Source organism: Megachile rotundata, chromosome 4 (assembly GCF_050947335.1).
Source record: "Megachile rotundata isolate GNS110a chromosome 4, iyMegRotu1, whole genome shotgun sequence".
Taxonomy (NCBI): domain Eukaryota; kingdom Metazoa; phylum Arthropoda; class Insecta; order Hymenoptera; family Megachilidae; genus Megachile; species Megachile rotundata.
This window is the reverse complement of record NC_134986.1, coordinates 8,987,576-9,008,513: the sequence shown is the minus strand read 5'-3', so window position 1 is coordinate 9,008,513 and position 20,938 is coordinate 8,987,576. Positions and strand designations below refer to the sequence as shown.

The 20,938-nt window shown below is 36.9% G+C and overlaps 1 protein-coding gene and 1 long non-coding RNA gene across 8 annotated transcripts; one reads left to right on the top strand and one right to left on the bottom strand.

Annotated features, from left to right (window-relative positions):
• The first annotated feature begins 49 nt into the window (after positions 1-49).
• On the top strand, positions 50-20,907 carry Myo61F (unconventional myosin 61F). Of its 7 annotated transcripts, none has more exons than XM_076530636.1 (21): positions 8,310-8,440; positions 13,603-13,628; positions 15,201-15,420; positions 15,574-15,689; positions 15,766-15,836; positions 16,334-16,542; positions 16,685-16,867; positions 17,003-17,209; positions 17,277-17,539; positions 17,605-17,774; positions 17,878-18,032; positions 18,109-18,237; positions 18,311-18,464; positions 18,548-18,779; positions 18,859-19,089; positions 19,158-19,317; positions 19,387-19,632; positions 19,709-19,924; positions 20,027-20,127; positions 20,244-20,346; positions 20,417-20,907. In XM_076530636.1, the coding sequence occupies exons 2-21, from the start codon at positions 13,624-13,626 to the stop codon at positions 20,429-20,431; spliced, it is 3,186 nt and encodes a 1,061-aa protein (XP_076386751.1). In that variant the 5' UTR covers positions 8,310-8,440; positions 13,603-13,623; the 3' UTR covers positions 20,432-20,907. The 7 variants fall into 7 exon arrangements, with proteins under 7 accessions (XP_012136955.1, XP_012136951.1, XP_076386751.1 ...); XM_012281564.2 differs by lacking the exon at positions 8,310-8,440 and adding an exon at positions 10,255-10,391; XM_003701646.3 differs by lacking the exon at positions 8,310-8,440 and adding an exon at positions 10,888-11,026.
• LOC143264264 (uncharacterized) lies at positions 5,242-10,962 on the bottom strand. The gene is made up of 3 exons (XR_013037857.1): positions 10,828-10,962; positions 9,977-10,752; positions 5,242-9,904 (listed from the first exon to the last, which is right to left on the bottom strand). It is a non-coding gene; the product is annotated as an uncharacterized LOC143264264 (long non-coding RNA).
• Positions 20,908-20,938: the final 31 nt, after the last annotated feature.

The following is a 20,938-nucleotide window of genomic DNA, read 5'->3' as shown; positions in this document are numbered from 1 at the left end:
TGGACAAGGCTCAGCTCGGAGATAAATAAAAGTAAAAGTATATAACGAGGACTCGTTTTAATGCAAACTGCAGTTTCGAAATAAGACGTTGTCTTTGTTCTGCTGTTAGACGTTTGTGATTGTACTGTGATGTGACGAGTTCTATGCGCCGTGTGACATTCTCGTGATCGACAGAGTGAACAGCTGAAACGTAAGTTCAATTTCTTTAATTTTCTTTCAAGATTTTTGAGTTATTTAAATTGTCATATGAGCCCAAGCAGGTGCAAGAAATGTACAAGTACTTATTCTCGTGTTAACTGTATATATATTCGCAACTTTTTGTCTAAATAGAAAACATTCATTATTAATAGACGCGTTAATTGCACCTTTGATGGATAAATGAAGATTGAAGTAACGCAAAGTTCCTCGATACCGTACAGTTTTTGTTTAGGTGAAACTTGTTGAAAATACACAGAACTGCGGGAGGCGTGCAAGCTGTGTTTTATGTCATTGACATCTGGAACGTGAGGTACTGAAACGAAATCGCAAACATCTCGTGCTTTTATTAGATGATGCACCGGATTGCTGCAGATGCACCACGAGGTGGTCTGCAACATTGTGATGAAAACATCTTTTTTCCAAACTCCGGTTTTTACGTATAATTTTATAATCCTTGCCTGCAACATTAGTAAAAAAATTATGTTGCAATTTCGATTGCAAAATAAACACATTAGCTATACTAATACAGAATGACGTTTAGAAATTTAATATTCGTACTTTGGAAATACCTAAAGTAATTTTGTTGTTTACTACAAAATTATAAGAGTGCAAAATTGGCGCGTAATTTTCTTCGCCTTCGTTTTCAAATTCGAAATGTATATCCATTGATATATAAATATATTTAGAAGTGGATTCGTAGCCAACTATAATTGACCACGTGCAAGCCGAAGTTCGGTAAAAGGGTCAAGCGAATTTATTAAGGTGACGTTCAGAGAACTCGCTGAATCGTTGTCCACTTCGACGTATGGTTAACGGTTTAACTGCTTTGATAAAGATGTCATTGGTCAGCCAAGGTTAGTTTTAAATTACCATGTTATACTTTCAGTAAATGTTCTATACGAAACATAAGAGTTAGATAAAAAAAAATTAAAAACACATGAAATGCAAGTTACACAATGTTCGATTTCATGAACGCTCGAAAATGGCCTTAGAAATGATAATTTATGATATTCTCTCTATCAGTCGCTTATCTTTTATTCAAACGTTTCGTCTTAATCGTAAAACCGTACGTTATAAGTATACGTGATACCTGAAAAATATCGCAGAATTTTTGGAACAGATAAGAACAGGAAACGGAAAAGGAATGGCGGTTTAATAAGTTAACAGGCACATTGATAACAGATATTAAAACACCACTTACTGAGGATTAATTTTCAAATTTGAACTTTTACTTCATTTCCTTATATTGTGAATGTAGTATTAATGCTAATTAAGCTTGTGTTTTCTCCTTTTTTCCTGATTATATGAATATACAAAATTCAGACCACTGTGCACCGGTAACCGCCATGACAGTCAAAGTGTAAGGTTATATTGTTCGATAATCTGCCAGTATGTATCAGTCGGTATGATCGGGTATCGATACATAACACTTTGTACTCTTTACAATCGATGGTGACGTCACTATTATACCCACCGAGATAATACTTATCCAATATCGTCAAGTCGAATTTCTTCATTGATCGATTGTTATCGATACCCAAGTTATTTTGACATGTTCGACTTTCCATAGAACTGAAAAGTAACGTAATTTATTACATTACGTAAAAATAACGTTATATATATAAACGTTCATGACACGAAGTTTTATTTTATAATGAAAAAAATAAAAGAATTGTCAATTGAATACTGATGACAGGTTAAAGGAATACATCACATTTGCTCATTAGGTAACTCAATAAAGTAGAAAATTACAAACCATCGGTTGATTTCTAAAAATCGTCGGCCACTTTCGATCAAGTAAATATTGAACTCTCAGGGAAATTTCGCGTAAAAGATTTCAGGATATCGTCGCATTTCCAGGAATGATGTCAGTGAACTGTCTTACTAAGAAATAGCAGAGGAAGAAACAGGAGGAAAAACGACGCATTGTTCCTCACTTGGGTAGCGTTCATTCTCTAATGTGGAACCTGTATTCCACGGTTTTCAGCCATATTTAAAGCAACATAAGGGACGGCGATTGTAGGTCATTGTTTAACCAAAGAATCTTGACCTCGAAACACTCGTAACCGGGCAGAACAGGTAGTAAGCAAAGAAGAAGTACAAGATGTAACTTTTATTAGTAAAACCTTGTTGCGTGGTATTTGAAATTACAAATAGACTTTCATAGGTAATTAGCGGGAATGTTGTAGGGGAACAGACTGGCTCGTTTTCATCTCGACTTATCGCTTTGGAAAATCAAGCAGACAGAAAGAGGAACCAGTCTCGCTGCGAACAGATTGTTTTGCTCTTTTGAAATGTGTTCCTATACCCTGGTCACCGGTCAGTGCAGGCAAGATAAGACAATTAAAGACGATGAGTCACGGTAGAGATTATGTTGTTCCCTTTTTTACGAGGGCGATATACGAGACTTAGCCAGATCTATTAGTCATATTTGGTTATGCTATTTTCTTTGATACAACCTGAGATGTATAACCTATAGAACTTAAGCGTTGGAGACATTTTCGTTTTTTTCACGTTTCTTTATACTTCAAACCTATTTAAATATGGAGACATGGGGATTCTCTTGGTTTAATAGGTTTAGCGGTTTGGTTGGCTAACGTTTGATGTGTGACAGGTTTATTTCTGAGTCAAACGTGTGTCTACTCGTCGCTTATTCAGTTAAAGTGTCGTTTATTTGGTAAAAGTTGGACGTCTGACTCATGGAAGATGGAAATAAGTATAAAATTTCATTTGAGAAGAAAAGTAATTATCGCTATATATAACGATACCTTACAATATTTACTTTAACGTTTCAGTGTTAATTTCGACATTGGAATGTCATATTGAATGTGAGTTGGTGTTGAGTTACTTGGTAAACAAGGAAAAATAGATAAAATGGATTATCAATGATGACACCAATGACTTCAAAACTACACAAATTACTTTGTTAACAGTAACATATATCTTACTAATCTTATAACATTGATAGGATTATTTTGATTAGCTTTATGTTTATATTATACATTGAAATACACTGATCTTAAATAAAGGTAATCTCATTCTCACATTTGACAATGATGGAAAATCAATTACAAGCAAATTATGAATAACTGCATTATTAACAGATGTTTCCACGTTTTATGGTAACTTGACAAATGGAACCTGTCGATGATGACATTGAAGAACTACGATTTTAGCGCATTCCAGTCATTCTACGTTCAGCTGACTCAAAGGCCATCGGATATTTTCTGTACAAATCCTCGGAGACGGCTTACGTTTATAGTTTCATCGGCTATTAATCGCGCACCTGTATGTAGTAACTGAATTCAAAGTTTCAATATGATTCACGCGACTTCTCGAAAGCTCTGACGATATTTCGTGGGTCGCGAATATCGCGACTCGCACATAAGGTCGATGGAACCTAACACGATATTAAAATTACGTAACAACGAGTTTTCTTAAAATCATTTTTAATCACCCGCAACGTGTAACCGGTGTTACCGAACGTTCAGCATTTTTCAAGCCACTTTTCGTTATCTGTCGGTCCACTTTCCATTTTTTCCCTTGTAACCAGTTTTACCGGGACCCGCATTAAAAGTTGACAACGTGAACAAGAGCGAAGAATTTGAGTTCTCCATTTTCCACTTGACGTTACTATTAAGTACTATCGTTATTAATAATGTTGTAAGTGATTTTGATTGCTATAATTAATATTAAATATTATCAATGATATTACTTTTACTTATTTCATTCATGCAGAGAATAACTACGGCCCACATTTCACAGCGTATTAAACTCATAGCGCCGATTATCGATGACTCAATGACTTCCATGATGACGGTCAACGCATTGAACCTAACGAACATGAAACAAAGGGGCAAAGAACCGACTAGCTAGCCAACTAAAGTGGCGATTTAATTTACAACGACCGACGGTCGATGGAGCTGAGCCAGGTAACCAGATTTAAAGTTCAGCTCGAGACCCGCGGAGGCGTAATCGTACGTTCTTCTCCGAATCTTCTCCGAAAAACCGGTTGGCCGGTTCTGATTCAGGCCGACCTTGAGTCAGTCAGCTTCGGCGCTGAAGTTCAGGGCTTTCAAGGTGCTCTGTCGCGAGCCTTAATAAGCATCGCGAGGACGAGGACAGAGAATAAACGCATATGATGTACAGGGTACGTGAGAATAACTGCGTGTAATAATAAACCAAAGTCTGGTGCATGACGCGAACGAAACGGTGCGGTGGACGGTTCGAAGACAATAAAAAGAAAAGGGAAAAAAGAACGTAGCGAGGGGATGACGATCCACCGAAATAAGCAGATATCTATTTTCGATGTGGCTTTCGTACGCGATGCGTCGTAGGAAAAACACCGGGAGCCTCGACCACGTTCGAAGCGGTCATTGGAGAGTTCTTCATGAGTACACTCCAAAGCTAGTATTAGAAAGCTTTCGCATAAATGTTCTTTATTTCGATAAGTATAGAGGATCGTATGGGACTGTCTGTCATGGTCGATGAATCCGTAGGGAATGAAAGTCGCTCATTGTTATCGTTGCGTCACTTGTGCCGCATGAATATGACATTTTATTATAGGAATGAATAACTGGGTTTCACCGAAGGGATCATGGCCGGCTCAGACGCATGAATTGATGATTTGGCGCCTCTTCAAAAGCTAAGGTGCGAATAATCGTGCGTGGAAAGTCGAGTTAACGCAGTATTTATGATCAGTCTGACAGCATCATTTTGTCCGGTGGAACTTCTTCAACGTGGAAATATTCAAAGAAAACTTGCAACGTTTGTTAACACACGTCCTTGCGAACAGTAGTTCTATGCGCCTATACGAATTTGTATGTTTCCGAACGAGTCGCAGGAGTCAGGAATTAATTGAGCGAAACGATGTAGTGGTATGTTATTCAACGTGGCCGTGAACGAGCAAGGATCTTGATTTTAACACGTCGAATGGCAAGAAGTCAACGACTTGAGTTACAAACTGTAAAGACGGATACGAGTTACACGTTACACACTGGGTGTTCATTAAGAATACCAACGTCTCGTTACGCTGGCGAAACAGGCTGAAACATATCGTATGACGAATCGTGGAAAAACGCCGGTAATGGATAACAGAAGCCTGTATCTTCATCTCTGCAAAAAGAAAGTCAGTCGTTTCTCTTTGATAGCCCAGAGAAACTAATCTCCATTCGATAGAACCTGTAACATGTGAACCTCGTTAAAACAGAGCTCCCAGCCATTCAACCTTACAACATTCACGCATCACCTAAAACCTTCCACTTGACTACTTTTCCCCTCTCGTACTGCCTCATACAGTATTTACTTCGACGCTTAACGCGATATCGCGTGTTTGGCTCGTTCAAACGCAACGGCACACAACGCTTGACTGCCTCGTTCAACACGATTCGCGATCGATCATACTGAAATTAAAAGGGTGGAGCGTTAATTAAACCGTCTAATTGGAGATGTTCGCAATTAAGCGACTCGCGCGACCACGACCCGGTAACTTTTACCGTTTCTGATCCCGCCGATTGTTCCTCGAGCGTGAAAGTCGTAAAACGATTTCGTTTGAAGTGCGCATGCGTGTTCGAATGGTTAACCGTATCCTTGCGAAGAAAGGAAAAGGAACAACGACCGGAAATGTCGCGCGAGCCACGATGCGGGACTCGTGCCATCCTTTAATCGCTAAGATAAGGAGAACACCGTTTACCATGCGCTGCAAGTCCGGTAATGGACGCAACCGGAAGTTCATACGGTGTCGGTCGAAAACGTGCCACGCGCCGTCGCGAATGCAAAATGAAATTGCGACTGCATTTGCATATAGTGTACCATTAAGCACCTTTCGTTTGGAGAAGGTTGCTTGATCAATATCGATGATCTAATGGTTACATCACAACGATTAATTAGACATGATTTGAGGGAAGGATTTTATGTTGATGTTGTTGCCAAATAATGTAAAAGGTCTGACACGATTTTGTGACATAAAATACCAGGTATATCAATTTAAAGCTTAACGAAACATTTCGTTGATATACCTAATGCAAAATGGTTGGTTACCATTTATAATAAGAGCGCGACCGAAACATATTGTATTGAAATAAAAGATATGTAAAGATACGACCTCAGTCCTTTAATTCTCGAGCACTGGTGGCTCTCGCGTACCTATAAAAAAGATCAGACGCACTGATGAGTATAATAAAGAAATTACCCATTTCCGGAAACCGGTTAGCCTTTTGTCGGTTCCCCATAGAGGAAAGACGGGTTTTCACTGGATCGTGTGAAATCATCGCCGATTCCTCCGTTTTCTAGAGTTCGCCTTCGTCCGGCAATAACGCACGTCACGTCGGTTAAGTTATATCCGTGGATGATAATTTTACCACTTTCATGTTCTGGCGACGGGTTTGAGTCTCCTCGACCTTCCAACCCGGCCGTTTTCATCGGAAATAAAAACTCTGTCTGGTTACCGTAAATAGAGGTGTAAGCCACGGCAACGTTTCTCGAAAGTGTATGCCCTCGAGTGTTTCTAAATTGAATGGTTACTTGAACGTTCGATACTTTTAGACCGGTATAGGCTTATCATCGGTAATTTTAGAACTCTTATTTCCCATAAAAGACACGTTTCGAGTAATATCGTTGTTACATTTAGTTTGTTAAATTATAGCAGTTTATAATTTTGTCTACACACGACGTTCTTTAATCCACCAGAATTTGATACATGAGAGAGATACATAGAATGATGTACGTTAAAATATAAGTAATGTGTATTATCGAATTGAGACCAAGAATGTTGTGCGCAACTGTAATATTTTTGGTAAATGCGTCAGACAGCAATCGACCTTTCTCCGAAGAGTAAAGCGATTTTTCATGGCGATCCTCGCGAAGGTGAGGGGACCAACAGCCTCTCGAAGGCCCTTTTTCCTTTGAGTCATCAGAAGATGACGCGACGCGGTCGTCGATGAACGAATGCGACCTCGTTTCTCGCGATGAAATACGCGAACAATAACCGCCCGTTTACGCGTAAACGCGTTAGAAAGTGTAGCCGATCGAATTGCGTGTCGAAGATAAGAGAAAATCGACTCGTATCCGTCGAAGATGCGGTTTCTAGAAACGCGATACTCTATCGCGAGTAAAAGGATCGACACGCAGATTTTTAACTTCAGGAGGAGGCTTGAACGGCGGAGTTAATGATTCTGGTCGAAAAGGAGTAGTTAAACAATGTACTTCTATGCCCGCAGTTGGCATGTCATTATTTCTCTTATCATCGTAATGATGTTTGCGTAACGGGGCAATAATTAACGCTAGGTTATCGTTAATATGTCTTATGACATATTTTACTGACGTGTTTTTAGCACGTTTCTATTGGTATTAACGTGTTTCGAAACTTTCGACACATTGTATTGTACTTGTCGGATACAGTTTGCAATATAATGTGTTCTGTATCATATAGTCACTGTGTGACGTACCGTGTGCGTCTTATATTATTCATACGACACAGTCTGCGACGTAACAGGTGTGTTCTACATCATCTACATAAGAATTGACTACATAAAGATCTTATAGTTAATAACAATTGACTGTACATACACGCATTATGTCTTATAGTTAGTACAGTTCATGACATATTGCGGATATGTACTCTATGTCTATGATGTAACATGCTTTCATAGAATAATCCATAATATACCGTACATGTTCAATGCCGAATATGAATAGTATAAATGCAGTTCATGACACACCATATGCGTCTCGTACAGTTTATCCAAATGCAACACATGACTCATCGCTTTTTGCAAACAAAAAGATGTTACCAATTAGTATTCAAAAAGCTGTCAAACAGATTAGGATGAAGTAGATAAACATTTGCTTGTGCTGACGAAGACACCAGCTTTGTTCCTCCTTCGCGTTTCGCCAACTTAAGTCTGACGAGTATGACGGCATCGTGCATGACTGGACGGAACAATGAAAACCGCCTTCACACCGATTGTTTCTATCTTGTGTTGCTTACGCGTATCTGCTGCGATTTAGCATAAGATCAGCCAAGAAATTAGTCACCGAGCGAAAGGTCGTGACCGAGACAGTGACTCAGATCGATTCCCCTTTCGTGAAGAGGAAACATTGCTCGAAATCGATAAATCTGCCAGAATTCTCTCGAACGGATCGCATTCTGTTTCATTCAGTATTTTGAATCTTTCGCGAGTTGTCCACTGTGTCGTTTCACGTGAAAATATTTGATAAATTTGGAGTTGACCATGGGTCTGAGGTAATGTTAATCTTTTACACGAATGAGTGGCATACTCCTAAGTATATTATCACGTGGTGACTTTATAACGCGTGGCAATACAACGCATAGTGATCTAACGCGTGGCAATACAACGGATAGTGATCTAACACGTGGCAATACAACGCATAGAGATCTAACGCCTGGCAATACAACGCATAGAGATCTAACGCGTGGCAATACAACGCATAGAGATCTAACGCGTGGCAATACAACGCATAGTGATCTAATGTGTGGCAATACAACGCATAGAGATCTAACGCGTGGCAATACAACGCATAGAGATCTAACGCGTGGCAATACAACGCATAGTGATCTAATGTGTGGCAATACAACGCATAGAGATCTAACGCGTGGCAATACAACGCATAGTGATCTAACGCGTAGCAATACAACGCATAGTAATCTAACGCGTGGCAATACAACGCATAGAGATCTAACGCGTGGCAATACAACGCATAGAGATCTAACGCGTGGCAATATAACGCATAGCGATCTAACACGTAGCAATACAATGCGTAGTGATCTAACGCATGGCGACACAACTTGTGGTGATCTTACGCTTGACGATCTAACGCGTGACGACACAACACGTGGTGATTTAGTGTATGACGATACAATGCGTGGGAATCTCACACGTGGCGATACAGCGCGTGGCAATCTAAAGTGCAGGCGGTACAACGCAGTAATCTAATGCGTAGCGGTTTCATGTGGTAATCTAATTCTCAGCGTTTAACAGATTATTTCCGATCGCATCACCAATTAAAAAAGGAAAGACACTATAGTTTACTGCAGATTTATCGACTTCCGCAGAAACGTCAGTGAATGGTCGCAGTGTATTTATATCATCTATTCCCCGATCGCAAACCTTGCTTTTTCAACGGAACATTCGTTCCCACTGAAAATTTCGCTTGTTGTTTACAACGCCGCTGCAATTCGACCGTGCGGTCGTAAAGTTCGCGTTTTAAACGGGAGAAGCTACTATGTATGTTTCGCTTGTAAATCTCGTTCGGACGTTCACAGCCAATTTTTCCAGTCGCTCGAAATAAATATGTACACTCGCCGTTCCGTTATTGGAGCGCTCGAAATAATTGTAAGCTCAACGTTTCTTCGTCGCAGTTTTCGTTTGAAGGATTGACAATCTTCTGGCCGAATTTTCGGACGAAAATTACAATATAATTCTTCGGGGAAAGTAGACTAGACAGATCAAAGCATTCCTATGGCTCGTGAATTGGCTAATTTCCGTTGCAGCGGAAGGCAACTCTTTACGCGAGTAATAAACGACAACATTATGACTTCCGTTTCGCGGAAACTGTCTCGCGATTTATAGAGTTATTGTGATGGTTCGACCGCAGTCATTGACCCGTCAAAAAGGATTGATTAGATGCAGAACATATCAGTCCTTGTATGACCGCCTTTCACGCTCTTTGACGTTTTTTTGATTATCTAAAAGAAACAGTGGCTTTTTAAATGTAAAATTAAGAAACTGTTGAAGAGTTTGAATATTTAAATTCTTACATTTCCAATTTATCAAATTTCTCTATTTTTAAATTTTAAAACTACTGAAGAGTTTTCATAATTTAAAAGCGGACCGTTCTTGACAGTCGCAGCGGACAATGTAATTAGACCTTGTTTACTTAAACGTCTGTTTACGTGTCGGAAGAATCACTATTTGCATGTTGTTTCCACGAACGGTCATCGATTGACTTCTCGTATCGATAACAACGAGAGGTCACGAGTCACACAGAAGCTTAGGTTGCATCTGTATTTTCTCGTGGCACATTTGTCCCAGTATTCTCGCGACGTCCGTTGTGACTGCATTTGAATTTCCGTTGTTATTTTTACGCTGCTTTCCTTCCGGTTTCTCTTCAAAAGTACTCGTTGATGTTCTTTCTCCTCGTCAGTTCAGAGATCCAGAAATCATGAAACCCAGGTAAAATTGGAATAAGTAGGTCTGACTCTAATTACGTAAATAATGTTGTAATAACCCACACTTTGCTAGAAAATGCTTATCTACGGAGGCAACACATTCCACGTACCTTAAAGTTATTGTAGTACGATTGTACAAGAAATAAAAAACGTCAAGATAACGGCTGCAAAGTTGCTATCGAGTGTTTGTATCGTTGCAAATACCGTCGTTACGCGTTATAATTGCAATGGTCTGCGAAAAGTCCAAACAGATTAGATTAGATTAGATGCATTCTCTTTTTCCTTACCATGTTAAAATCCATCATCAGTGAAAAAACTCATTTTCGACATGTACTTCAGAATGCAATCAATATCGACACAATCGGCTGAAAATGGGTCAATCTTTAGCGAAAATTTTCAGGAAATTACTAAATGATCAATATATTTTCCATTAAACTCACCTGAGTTCAATCCCGTATCAGCGGTGGATAATGGGGCGATGGCGAGGAGGTAGGAGAAATCGCGTAGCAGTGGTGATAAACCGAAGGTGAACACTGTAAAGTCGTTGTTGAGTAGAGACGCTGGGCGAACCGATCCTTCCTCCGGTGTGCTTCGATCTCTCTGTGAACGTGTCAATTGCTACGAATCTGTGTGTTAATTGTACGATCGTTATACAAACAACGGTATCCGGAAGTGATGCTGAGTTGCTTTGGCAGATCTGCTGGCTCGTTATTCTTCTGTATAGTGATCGTTTGTGACGTTGATCGATCTAATCGAGGATTCGAGAATACACCCTGAAATTAACAGAAATTTCCTACTTGAGAAACTTTGTACTGGGAATTGATAATCAGAAGTTATCAAAAGCACGTGCGAATGCGACTTCTTCGAGTTTTTGCTTGTAGTTGAGATAAAAAATGACTGATTCCACAGAAGGAGATGACAGTCAAATGTGAAAGTTGAGATGTGTTTGAAAATTTTTTTAGACAAAAATTGTTTATGTAATTAATCAGTTGCCATAGTGGTGCAATTTAATTTTTGAGATGTTATTGAAATTTTAAGTTTTTCTTATTTTGCTGTAAAGTTAATTCAAACACCTTTCAGTTTGATACAAAGTTAATTCGTAGCCTTTCGTTTTGAAAGTTAAAAAGTACATTTAAAAATGGCGAGCGAAAATCTTGACCAATCAAGATAATTTCCTGGGTAACAATTTCGTGTCACGTCGTTCGATCGACAAGCGTGGAAATTCGTGATTTCAAGGTAACTTTGAATGAACCTCGTTTTCTTGTGCGCGTATGTTATACAATGCTCGCAATAAATTTCACGTTACATGAACGCGGACATAACGAACATATCGCACAAGTGTCTTCTCTTCTGATCGAACTTTACGATATTTTGATAACAAGTAATCTCGCATCGATAAGAAATCCTCTCGTGATACGTTTTTATATCGTCAAACAATTCGTGAATGTGAGCACAAAATCTGGTTTCTCTTTTCTATACCATAATTAAACTTAATTAATGGCACTTCCGGAATGTTTGTGGATGAAGGCGCATCAAGATTTATCTGAAACAATAAGTGATTTCAAAATGTAACATAATTTTACTTAGTAGACTTTAGATACAAGATTACAAAATTATCGATATAGTATTTTTGTTGAAGACAAATTTATCTTATACGTATCATCTAAAAATGTGAATTTTATGTTATTTCTTTAGATAAATAACATAACTAATCTGAAAAATGACTGGAATTAACGCACGATTCTAAGACTCTATATTAAATGTTATATTATTTTTAAATTTTTCACAGTATCATTCTTATGTTCTGAAAACGATATAATATAAATAAAATACTGGTACAATTAGTGATTTGTGGAAAGACAGGGTTTTAATCCTTTGAACCTAATTTTGAATGATATTCGAAGTAATTACAAACTCGTTGTTACTTGTGCAATTACTTTCTCCTATATTATCTTATTTCATTAGAGAAAAAGGATGAATCTGTATTCCGAGAAGCGTTCCGAACGGCAATGACCGCGATTTGTTGGCTACGTTTATGGAATAGCAACGAGTCCTTAATTAATAGTGCAGTTTTCGAGCGAATCACGTATGTTCAACCTTGAAGCTTCTTCCTTCGGGCAATTTTATTGCATCAAATATATCTTCCCTGCAAGAGTTATTAATATCGCCTGTAAATAAAGCAAGAACATTAATTTGTTGTAAATACATTTGTGCGTTTATCTACATTTCAAATTCTCAATTTATAAATCGTAAATTTCCGGTTTAAACTTGGCGCCATTGAACGAGCATTGAACGAAAGATTTCTTGGCGAACCGCGCTTCCGGCGTCCTGGAAGTCTAAATATTTCATTTTAAATTGCTTGTATCTCAAAAACGAAGGCACGGATCACAAAATGGTAAAAGACTTTTCGTGTACAATTTTTCTGAGGCACTTTTATCGACAAAAATGCTTAAAGGACGTAAAACAGTTTTGCAAGAGAGGTATCGCGAAAAAGTGTCGTAAGGGAAGTCGCAGCAATTAGTCTCCTTTAGAGGAGACTAACATTGCGCCTTAAATGGTAGCCGAATGGTTAATAGGACCACAAATCGAACTAATGTTTGCGTAACACATGTTCGTTTTGATATACGATACTCGACGTGGAAAAAGTGCTCGTACAAATAGAATGCTATAATTGAAACGATAAAAAAAATGAATGTAGCGTCTTTCTTATCACAGATTATGCAATGCTTTCTTTCTATCATTATTACAATATGGAAATAATAATTTAACACTTCTTCAAACTTTCTAATTTAGTTCTATAAATGGTTCTATGAGACCGTTCTTTTGTTTAGGTACCATTTTACAAATATGAAGAATCTCTGCAAGTTCTGAACGTTGAACCTTTGTGACTTAAAAAATTTAAGATTGTAGAATTGTTCTAAGGAAGATAAAGAATTACATAAAGCTCTAAATAATTATATCAACACTTTTCAAGAGGTTTTTTTTTTCACGCCAACAAGAAAATTGATTTCCAAGTTGCCGATCGATCGATCAAGTTTTATTGTCGAGGGAAATCGAGATTTTGATTTTCAACATATCTCCGTTATCTTATCTCGCAAACTAATGCTAGATTTCACGGGTAAACTCGACGAGCATCAGTTGCCAAAGCACTAGCATCGATTCTGTTCTCCCAGGATCATTAATCGAATCGTTAATCTGTTTTCGGCGTTCTGCAGGGCATAGAACAACATTCAATCATGGCGTAAGTATACAATTTTTGAAAACTTCATGAAAAGTACATGCAAAGTACCTGTCCTTTCTTTCATTGTATGTCAATAAATATCATAAAAAATGTATTGAACAATTTTAGTGTTAAAACATCAAATTATATAATGTTTTTTAGAATTAAAATTGAATTGTTCAAAGTGTATTAGATAATACAATTTTATCGTCCATCAGTACTATTTCAATATCTAATCAAGAACTTTGACGTTTGCAATTCAATTATAGTTGAACAGTAATCATGCAAGAAAAATTCTTAGAAGATCAATATAGCTGGATACAATTTAATTTTGTAATTTATAAGCGATTCACATGGATGTCAACTTGTTCGTCAAGGTTACAAGTGCAGACACTCTCTGAAAAATTTAATATTTCATAGCTGAGTTTGAAGTATGTATTATACACTTAGAGCTGATAGCATCAAAGGAATTCTACCATTTAAGATTTTATAACAACTGTACTAGATAAAAATAGACGTCAATACATTTTTTATACTATGATTCCATCTTCTCCCATCCCTATTTAATTACCTCTTATTATGGAAATTTACAAACACCCCAACTAGACCATTAAATTCTATTATGCTCATAACTATCATAAAATTATGGTTTAAATGCCCCGCAACAATTCATGATCGTTCAATATTTAACTGTCAGGTTGCCATGCGACGATCTTTTACTATTTCCGAGGTCTAAACACAAGAGCAGTTCACGCTAACGCGTCGTTAAGAGAAGTATGATATAATTGTGAAATTGCACCATACACGTTCGATTTACTTCAGTGAAAATCTAACTGATCTACATATTTGTATCATAATCAGCTCCATCGTTTTATACGGCCTACGTTTTAAATGAATTGTAAGATTTTGATCGAACGAAGAAAGTGACGCAAAACGCGTTGAAATTAAAACGATTCCGTGTACGAAAGAAACGAGACTCCTTCCTTCCCTGTTCGCGGATTTTTCTGTACGATGCGACCGCACGCGGAAAATCGACACCGCTCGCGTGAAGCGCCGTCGAAGTTCAGGGTGTTGATTTCGTTTCCGGCGCGGTGGTTGAACAATACTACAAGTCTGCACTTTCTCGTGTTCGATATCGAGTGACGGGACGTACACATTTTATTCGTGATCGGTTTCACCAATTTTGCGCTTCGAAATTTTGGTCAATCCACATGAATTTTCTCTTTGTCATTGTTTTATGAAGAATACCTCTACTTAGTGAGGTTTCATTGTTTTTACCATTTGTCTTCTTTCGATTCATTCCGTAAAATCCGTCGATTTTCATTTGTAAACGATAATTAAATTCATGAGAGTTTCAACTCTTTTATTAGCACAGTCGTAGATCGTTTCAAGCAGAGATGTAGGAAAATTATTTTTCTGAAAAATTAAATTCTGTATGAATAAATTTATCTGTACACAACTGTATTTGTAAACTACAAGGTCTGAACGGTTCTATCTTTAATAGAAACCTTCAGACAACTACTGAAATATTGACCTTGATATCTCCATAAGAGTATCACAAACTTTAATGCATACATTTTAAAATTGTTTCAGCGAGGATCACGCAGTATCCGACACTGGAGGTGGAGTAACAAGTTCCGGTAAAGCACCGGAAGTCCCCAGGACTGGCCACGAGTTACGCAGGAAAATGGAACGTGGTCTTCACGAGCGTGACCGCGTAGGCGTCCAAGACTTCGTTCTCCTAGAAGATTTCCAGAACGAGGCAGCGTTTATTGACAATCTGCGAAAACGATTTAAAGAGGATCTGATCTACGTAAGTTAAAATCTACATCCATAAAATGCATTGCCTTATTTTCTACTATTAATAAAAACATAAATGAAAACATAAATATTCTAAAAATAATATCTCGATAATTCTGTGAACAACCATTTCGTTTATCGTTCTCATAAAATCTTCCTTTTGCAGACGTACATAGGTCAGGTACTCGTATCCGTGAATCCTTACAAAAAACTTCCAATTTATAGTCCAGATACGATCCAGTACTATCACGGTAGAAATTTCTTTGAGGCTCCACCACACATGTAAGACATGATCATGGCAATCTAGAAAAAATGTTTATCTTTTAATAACTTATTCATCAAGAATTTTCTATTTCAGCTTTGCACTCGCAGATACCGCTTATCAGTCCTTGTTGAAAGAAAATTTGGATCAATGTATCCTCATCTCTGGTATGAAGCAAGTTCAAACAAACAAATCCTATTTATTTGGAATTTAGATTTTGATTATATTAGACTCCTGCAAGAGAATATTTTACAATAATATATTACATTATAATGTAATTATTTGATACACTGAACGTTGTAGGGAAAATGGACTCATGGTAGACTATCGCTATATTTCCATCATTATAAGAACTTTTACACTACTTTTTATGTAATACGTGTTATGTTATCACGTGTTGTATTACTATGCGTTGTATCGCCACATGCTGGGTTCTTCATGCGTTAAATTGCTTGTTGCTGTCCCATCGATAGTAATATAACGGGAATCTACTGTAATATGCTCTCACGGCACTGAATGTGTTAACTAGTTATAATTTATACGTACACCACGTTCATTATCGATTGCAGTCAATATGTTAATAAGAAATGCATGAAAATTCTGGTAACCAATCAAATAAGCGACGCTGAAGATAGATTTAACATCACTTGAACTCGCTGCGTAGGCGAATCCGGTTCAGGAAAGACCGAAGCATCGAAGAAGGTGCTGGAGTTTATCGCAGCCGCGACCGGTCACAAAAAACAAGTAGAAGAAGTAAACGAGAAATTGATCGGTAGTAATCCCGTCCTCGAAGCTTTCGGAAACGCGAAAACTAATCGCAATGATAATTCGTCCCGCTTCGGCAAGTACATGGATATCCAATTTAATTTCCAGGTACAAATAAAACTCACTGTCTATTATTTGTTCAGCTTTCTGCTTTTTCTATCATCAGTGATACTTTCAAAGCTATGCCAGTTTCTACATATGATCATCCAAATGAAACAACAGACTTTATAAGTTTATATTATTCTTTCAGGGAGATCCAGTCGGTGGGAACATCTTGAATTACCTACTAGAAAAGTCGAGAGTAGTTCATCAATTTTCTGGAGAACGTAACTTCCATATCTTCTATCAGTTATTGGCTGGAGCAAGCGAAGAGACTTTACGAGATTTATATCTGAAAAGAAATTTAGATACATACTATTATCTGACCAACGGGGTAAGTCTATGTATTATGAAGGATTAAATAAACTTGTCATTTCACTTACGACATGGCTGAGAATAAAATTTACACGTATTATTTATTTCAATCGGTTAATCATAATTAACAAATAATCATATAATTGACTTCCAGACAAAAGGTACGGTAGACACGATCGACGATGCGACTCAGTATAAAGAGGTAATGAAAGCTATGAAGACGATGGAGATGAGTCAGCACGAACAGAATGATTTATTTGCAATAGTCGCATCCGTGTTACACATGGGAAACGTTGGATTTACTGAAAAAGATGGTGTCGCTCAAATCTTGAAGCCAGCTTCCGTCGAGGCTGTTGCCACTGTAAGCATATTGAAACAAATTTAATATTTTTTTTTTTCACTTATTTTTTTTTCAATTTTACTCACAGTTATTGGGCTGCGACTTGAACCAACTGGCACAAGCTTTTACACATCGCACTATAGATGCTAGGGGCGACGTAGTCATTTCTCCGTTGAACAGGGAATTTGCAATCTATGCACGCGACGCACTAGCGAAAGCTGTATATGATAGATTGTTCACGTGGCTTGTGACCAGGTTAAATAAATCATTGCAACCAGTTAGTAGTCGGCGGCGCAACATGGTCATAGGTATCCTGGATATTTACGGTTTTGAAATTTTCCAAAAGAACAGGTACTTATATTCCTGAAATCAATTGACATTTTTACTGAGTACTCATTGAAATTATTGTCTAACAGTTTCGAACAATTCTGCATAAATTACTGCAACGAGAAGTTACAGCAGTTGTTCATCCAGTTGACACTGAAGTCAGAGCAAGAAGAGTACTTGAGGGAAGGAATAGCCTGGGAGAATATTCAATACTTTAATAACAAAGTTATATGTGATTTGATCGAAGAAAAATATAAAGGTATTCCGCCTTATAGTTCATTGTTGATGATTGTTAGTATTAGCATAACAGGTCAATGACCAGTAATGATAAATGTGCTGCATCACTTAATGTACTTCTGCAGGAATAATATCTTTAATGGATGAGGAATGTCTTCGACCTGGAGAACCAACAGACTTAAGTTTCCTGGAGAAGTTGAACGTAAACCTAAACAATCATCCTCATTACATAAGCCACATGAAAGCAGATTTACAAACGCAAAAGGTTATGGGACGAGATGTAAGACGAGAGTTCCTCGATTGTATAACAAGAAATTCTCTAATATGATCTTTTTCAATATAAATGTATATTTCAGGAATTTAGATTAGTGCATTACGCTGGCGACGTAACATACAACGTGCGGGGATTTCTGGAAAAGAATAATGATTTATTATATAGAGATTTACGTGAAGTTATGTCCCATACAAAGAACACAATCATCAAGGTATTTTCGTTAATATAACTTTATGGATATCCTTTACTGATACGTGTAGATAAAAAGTATATGCATTTTGTAGAATGTATTTGATGTAAAAGATTTAACCAGCAAGAAGCGTCCAGACACCGCAATTACACAATTTAAGAACAGTTTGAACAATCTTGTGGAGATCCTTATGGGCAAGGAACCTTCTTACATCCGTTGTATCAAACCTAATGACTATAAGATGGCCAGTAAGTCACATGAATTACAAGAAGCTAGCATATCTTACATCATAAAACAGAGTATTTCTATAAAAATAACTTCAATGTTTTAGATCAATTCAAGGACAAGATTGTACTACATCAAGTAAAGTATTTAGGTCTTATGGAGAATTTAAGAGTAAGGCGAGCTGGTTTTGCCTATAGGAGACCATATGAACAATTCTTGCAACGTTACAAATCTTTATGTCCACAAACTTGGCCTAATTATCATGGTCCAGCTAAAGAAGGTGTTCAAATCCTTGTATGTCACCTTGGTTTTGAACAAGACGAATATAGGATGGGCAAGTAAGAACTATTCAAAGAATAAATACGAAGAGATATGTTCAAGAAACGCTTCTAAACCTGGATAAAATTTATTGTACAGCACAAAGTTGTTCATCCGACTTCCTAAAACATTGTTCGACACTGAAGACGCCTTCCAGATGAAGAAGCATGAGATAGCTGCTATCATTCAAAGTAAATGGAAATGTATACTTATGAGGCGAAGATATTTGAAAATGAAGAAAGCAGCGATAGTCTTCCAAAAATATATACGAAGGTGGCTTGCGAAACAGGAAGCTGAAAGGAGAAGAAAAGCTGTTATTACCATTCGAAGGTACTGTGAGATAATGGTAGTTTAAACCAAGCATATTGAGGACATATGTTTATATCATTTTGTTTTAGATTTATTGAAGGATTCATCACACGAAACGGACCACCCACCGAGATTAATGTGGCTTTCATTGAATTAGCGAAATTCCAGTGGTTAACCAAGCTTTCTAAAAATCTTCCAGAAGGTGTTTTAAATAATTCCTGGCCTCCTTGCCCGTACGCATGTCGAGAAGTAAGATTTATAATCAATTTACTATGATCCATTTTTTGTATGAAGACGATTAATGGTGATTAACTTTAGGCTTCTGAACACCTACGCATTATTCATAAAAAATGGAAAGCACGGAAGTATAGGTTGGCCTTGTCGAAAGAAGACAAAGAACAATTTGAATTGAAAATTTTAGCCGAATCACTATTCAAAGGAAAGAAGAAATCGTATGCCAAAAGCTTGGGACCGAGGTTCCAAAATGATCGACTTGGTGCGGAACATAAAGCATTGAGACAGAGTTTCATTAATAATATCCTTCCTAGGGATGAAACTATAAAAGTAATATTTATTCTACGTCTTTTACTTTTTATTTTTGACTATATTAACATAATAATTGTACCTCTGAATTTTATAGTATGCCACTCCAGTTATCAAATATGACCGGCATGGTTACAAACCTCGTGAAAGAGTACTAATTTTAACGGAAAACGCAGTATATATTTTAGATACTTTAAAAACATTTAAACTTAAGCATCGATTACCTTATAAATCTATTGAGGAACTGGTTGTCACTGGAGAATCAGATAACTTATTAATTGTTAGGATACCACCTGAATTAAAAAAGGATAAGGTTTGTCACTATTTAACTATTAAAAAAAGCAAATATTTTTCAATATTTGGTATTCATGGCAATCATGGTATTTATCGTTTTGTAAATTTGTATCATATTCAGGGTGATTTAATATTGGAACTACCGCATACAATAGAAGCGCTAACAAAGGCAATTGATATCACCAACAATCGAAATATTCTTAAAATTGTCAACACAGAGTCGTAAGTACACTGAAGATTACATCTACATACATTTTAATGACAGACTATATAAGTTATGTACTTCGATCTTTCGCAAAATTAAAATTAATCTTCTTAACTGTATTTTTACTTTTCAGGGTCTCACATAAACTAGTCAGCGGAAAAGAAGGTGTAATTGAATTTAGGACTGGTACAACACCAGCCATTAGTAAAAACAGACAAAGTGGACATTTACTAGTGGTAAATATAAATTCAGCCGTCTTAAATGCGAGATATTCGCAATAAATTACATTTTTTCATTTATATTTAGGTGGCATCTCCATAACATCTGAAAGAAGTTTTTAATAGAAGTATTTATGTACTTAGGAAGAAGTGTTCGTGTAAAGTACAATACATAATGCAGCCTTACTCAATGTGATTTACAGCGGAAAATTATTAAGAAGAGATAATATATTAAAACTTAGTACATTTATTAAATGAAACTCGCAGTTCTGTACCTCGTCATACGAGTTGCATAATTTATCTGATAAAGTAATGTTTATTTTTATAACTAGTGCATTTTCAGTGAAATGGAAAATTTACTGATGTTATAAATTTGAAAATAGAATGTTGTGCCTTTTATAAAAGTACTATTGAATAATCGCACAAGAAAATAATTTATTAATGAATGTTTTACAGGTGCACTAAAAAAATAGCATTTTCTTTTTCTATATTTATATTAAGTCACTGTGCCATTCATGTTCAAAAAAATATGAAATATTGTTCAATATAAAATTAAATTAGATTAATGTTAAAATCTAATCCTTCTTGTAATGTATTTCCTTATTTTAAA